General features: G+C 43.2%; 1 protein-coding gene across 1 annotated transcript; it reads left to right on the top strand.

Annotated features, from left to right (window-relative positions):
- Nucleotides 1–378: 378 nt before the first annotated feature.
- On the top strand, nucleotides 379–3,372 carry LOC118703761 (thymic stromal lymphopoietin). The gene is made up of 2 exons (XM_036410931.2): nucleotides 379–779; nucleotides 2,908–3,372. Exons 1-2 carry the CDS (start codon nucleotides 603–605, stop codon nucleotides 3,019–3,021), a joined length of 291 nt encoding a protein of 96 aa, XP_036266824.1. The 5' UTR covers nucleotides 379–602; the 3' UTR covers nucleotides 3,022–3,372.
- The last annotated feature ends 571 nt before the right edge of the window (nucleotides 3,373–3,943 follow it).

Consider the following 3,943-nt stretch of genomic DNA (forward strand, 5'->3'; position numbering starts at 1 on the left):
TTCCAGTGTGCCCACTGCGATGCCACCCTCAGCTGCGAAGACCAGGTGAGTAGCTGAGCAGTGCGCCCGGCTCTCCCCAGCGAGGCTCCAGCCAGGCATCCCGGGGAGGGTTCCCCGGCCGGAGGGGGGACTCCGGGCTCCCAGGCGATGCCGACCCGGCAAGGACACCGGGGCCGCCGGGACTTCTGGGCTGGTGCCCAGCTGGGGACACCACTTCTGTCCCAATTCAGGGCGAGGAAGTTCTCTCGAAACCCAGCGGGATTCCGGAAGAGCCTCCCGGTCCCCCACCCCCACCCCCACGGAAGGGAAGGCAAATAGGAAACTGAAATCAGGGCACACCCTTCCCCCTCCCCCCGGGGGCGGGGCGGCGCCCGGCAGTCCCAGGCGCTGCACTCGGACCCAGTCCTCCTCTCTGTCCCTCGCCGGCTGCTCCTCTCCGAGGCCCCTTCTGCGCCCCCGTCCGCGGGGTCCTCAGCCCGCTCCCCACCCGAGTCCCCTGGGCTGCGTCCCCGGTTCCTTCCCACCTCCCCGCTGCTCCTTCTGCTCCTTGCTTATCGACTCTGTTTCTTTGTTTTTCATACCCCTACCCCCCACCCCGTGGCATGTTCTCCTTTTCTCCGACCCGTCGTCTCCGCCGCTGGGAGCAGCCGGACTGCCTCGCCAAGATCGAGCGCCTCACCCTCCATCCCGCCCCCGGCTGCAAGTCACTGCCCGCGGGATTGACAGCTAGAACGGAAGCTACGCTCACAAGCTATTGCCCAGGCTACTTCCCAACGCAGGTAAGTGCAATTTTAAGAAGCACTCTCGCTTTTTTATACATCTTGGCGATAAACCTCGAATTCAAGAGGGGCTGTTCGTGCAGTGCAGAAGTCTGAGGTTTTTGTTCAGGTTCTATCTTTTGGAGAGCAAGGGAGCCGGAGCTGGAGATTGTCAGGTAGTCCGAGGTGGACAGATAACCTCGACCGAAACCCACTTAATTTCCGGGGTTCTGATTCTTTTAACTGAATTATGGTTCTAAACCTTAGGCGAAGGGGTGAGCCTCCTGCATCAGAATGTCACCTGGCTGCCTGAGCATGGGAGGTTATTTGCCGAAATGCCAATTCCCACCTAGACCTTCAAAATCACAGTCCCTGTGTATGGAGGGGTTTCTTATGGGGTGTTTGCCCATTCTACAATTTGAGCAGCCTTCCTTGGGCTTATAGCTTAATAATTGTGCGTTCTTTCTTAAAAGGATGTCATACATCAAATCTTTTCCCTAAGTTTGCTTAATTGCTTGTATGGATGGTATTGCTGCCTCTTTACATAGTGGCTTTTGCATGTGCAGTTATATACATTTTGAATGAACGCATAACTTTAAATATGGAACCGGTAGTGCAGAGTTAGGAGCAGGAAGTCTGGAGACAGTCTTGCCTGACTGAATCCTAGCCTCATAATCTCGAACAGTGAAAACTTTGGGTAAATTACTTAGCCTCAGTGTGCTCAATTTCTTCTGCAAAATGAGGACCATAATAACAGTCCCACCTAGAGTGTTTGTAAGGATTGAGTGAGTCAATATTAGTCAAAGCACTTGGAACGGTGCCTGGCATGTAACTAGAACTCAGTAAGTATTTCATCATGTAAGTGAAGCAGAGAATTTATCTTCTGGTTGACAAATTTTAAAAAGACAAAGAGAAACAAGTGCAGATATGTGTGATTGCTATCTACTAACCAACGGACTCTTATCAGTCTGCACAGGAGACTGAGGAGTCTGTGTGGCCAAGGCTGTCACTTTTTTAGGGATTGGAGATTGAAGCCATAGGGTGATTCTGGCTACATGTGAAACTGGTTTGGTTTTATGTCTTCTATCAAGGATACTTTAGTCAACCTACACAGATGGCCACAGTGAAGTTTATCCATACAAGAAGAGCATAAAGAACAGGCTAGATCAAGTTCTGGACAGTAAGAAAGGGAGAGTCTGAAGTAAAATTTTATCTTTATTGTTGAAAGTATTACAGATATCTCCCTTTCTTCCCCCACTGACTACCTTCTTCTTACCCCTGTCCCCTCCCCAGGCCCTTACCCCACTATTGTTTGTGTCCATGGGTTTTGCATATAAGTTCTTTGATTGACCTCTTTCCCCCCTCTTTATTTAAGCCCCCTCCCAATCCTGAAGAAAGAGCCTAAGACCAATAATACTGACATGATTTAGCAAATTTTAGATAGTAAGATTTTTGCTTATAACCTGGTAACCTTTCTTGACTCAAATATTGTGTTTCTAGGAGATCCAGCCCATCACTACACAAGAGTAATTTAGATAGAGGAAAGCACCAAAATATCATTGCAATCTTTTTTCTTTAAGTTTAGTCTCTTCTTCAGAAAAACCTTCAGGTGTCTGTGGCACAACTCCATGGTAGAAGGGACTGAAGGCAGGGGAATCCTGAATTCTATCTGTAAAGAAAATGTAGATGTGTCCTATTTTAGAGGAACTTACAATCTTGTCAAGGAGATCATGTAGTCATCAACTTATTCACTTATTTAGTCATTCAACAAGTATTCAGTGTGTTCTATATATAAAACATCCTGCTCAACACTATGGGGAATACCTATGATGCAATTATAAAATTTTAAAAAAGCATTTAAGTGAGAGCCAAGATAAATTAAACACACTGTGAAACACTAGAAGAGTTTCCAACAGAAAGGTCTGAGCAGTTAGCAGAAGCCTTGTAAAGGAGGTGGTGCTTGGCCTTGAAGCATGAGTAAGAGGATGGAAAATGGGAGGGCATTCCTCTGTATAAAGCACACAGGCCCAGACAGTAAGCAGATGTTAGGGGAATACATTGAGAAATAGGCTTACATAGAGAAGACAGTGTAATCTGCCATTAAAGATAGTGACAATTAATTTTAATTACTGATTCTCTTATTCCACAGAAAAATAATTCCCAGGCAACGAAGAAAAGGAAGAAAAGAGGAGACACAATAAATGGATGCCAGAAAATAGTCTCAAACTTAATAGGATTGTGGGGTCGATTCATGCGTCTTTAATAGAGACAAAAGTGAACCTTCATTGAAGTCGTATTTCACAGCAACAAAATAGATCATCCTTATTAGGTAGATGGAAGGCTAATTCTGTGACATTTAAAAGATCACTACTAGTTTTTTTTTTTAATTAAAGAAGGGTTTCTTAACTTATTTTTTGAAACTTTTATTGTTTAATATTGATTTATAATGTGGGGGGAGATACTACCCCTCAAATGTCAGGGACACTTCAGTAGCATTGATGTCTGAACCACTGGCTTTGTGACAGTAATTCTCAGCTGGAATTACATAGGCCTTATTCAGGGGAAGAATCTAAAAGTATAGTAGGAGGAGAGCTATTTCTCTTCTAAAAGAAAAGAAAATTGAACTCAAAAGCATATGAACCTTTGTTTAAAAGGCAGGCATTTCTTTCATACTAAAAATTTACAAAAGAAGGAAATACGTAGAAGCAAAATGGTACACACAAAAAAGCTGTACATATAGTGGAGCAATTTGAAAGAATTTCATATTAATATTGTGAAAATATTTTAAGTTACATTTTTTAAATTATGCAACAGATAAGAGTGGTATATGCAAGCAGATCTTGAAGAAGTGCATTTGTTAAAGTTAAAATAATATATATTTTTAAACTTATGAATACATTTTTAATTTATTGTATAAGCACTTTTTATTTTTTTATTAAATTTATTGGGGTGATATCGGTCAAAGTGAACAGTAAGCCCTTTTTTAAATGTACATATTATTTTGTTATTGACATGATACATTTCTTAATAAAATAATTCTCAAATTCATTTTGTATGAATGTGTTATTTTATGCAGTAGATGATTTTCACCTACACATTTTTCTAGGGGCTTCACTTTTCTGCAACTCTTTCCCTCCCCTGATCCTTCGAACCCATTGACTACTTTCCCTCTCCTGATCCTTCGA

The sequence above is a fragment of the Pipistrellus kuhlii genome, unplaced genomic scaffold (assembly GCF_014108245.1).
Source record: "Pipistrellus kuhlii isolate mPipKuh1 unplaced genomic scaffold, mPipKuh1.p scaffold_m20_p_4, whole genome shotgun sequence".
Lineage (NCBI taxonomy): Eukaryota > Metazoa > Chordata > Mammalia > Chiroptera > Vespertilionidae > Pipistrellus > Pipistrellus kuhlii.

Coding starts and splice junctions, on each gene's coding strand:
- LOC118703761 (XM_036410931.2), top strand. CDS start 603: ATGTTCTCCTTTTCTCCGACCCGTCGTCTCCGCCGCTGGGAGCAGCCG. Junction 780..2,907: donor CAGGCTACTTCCCAACGCAG/GTAAGTGCAATT, acceptor CTTATTCCACAG/AAAAATAATTCCCAGGCAAC.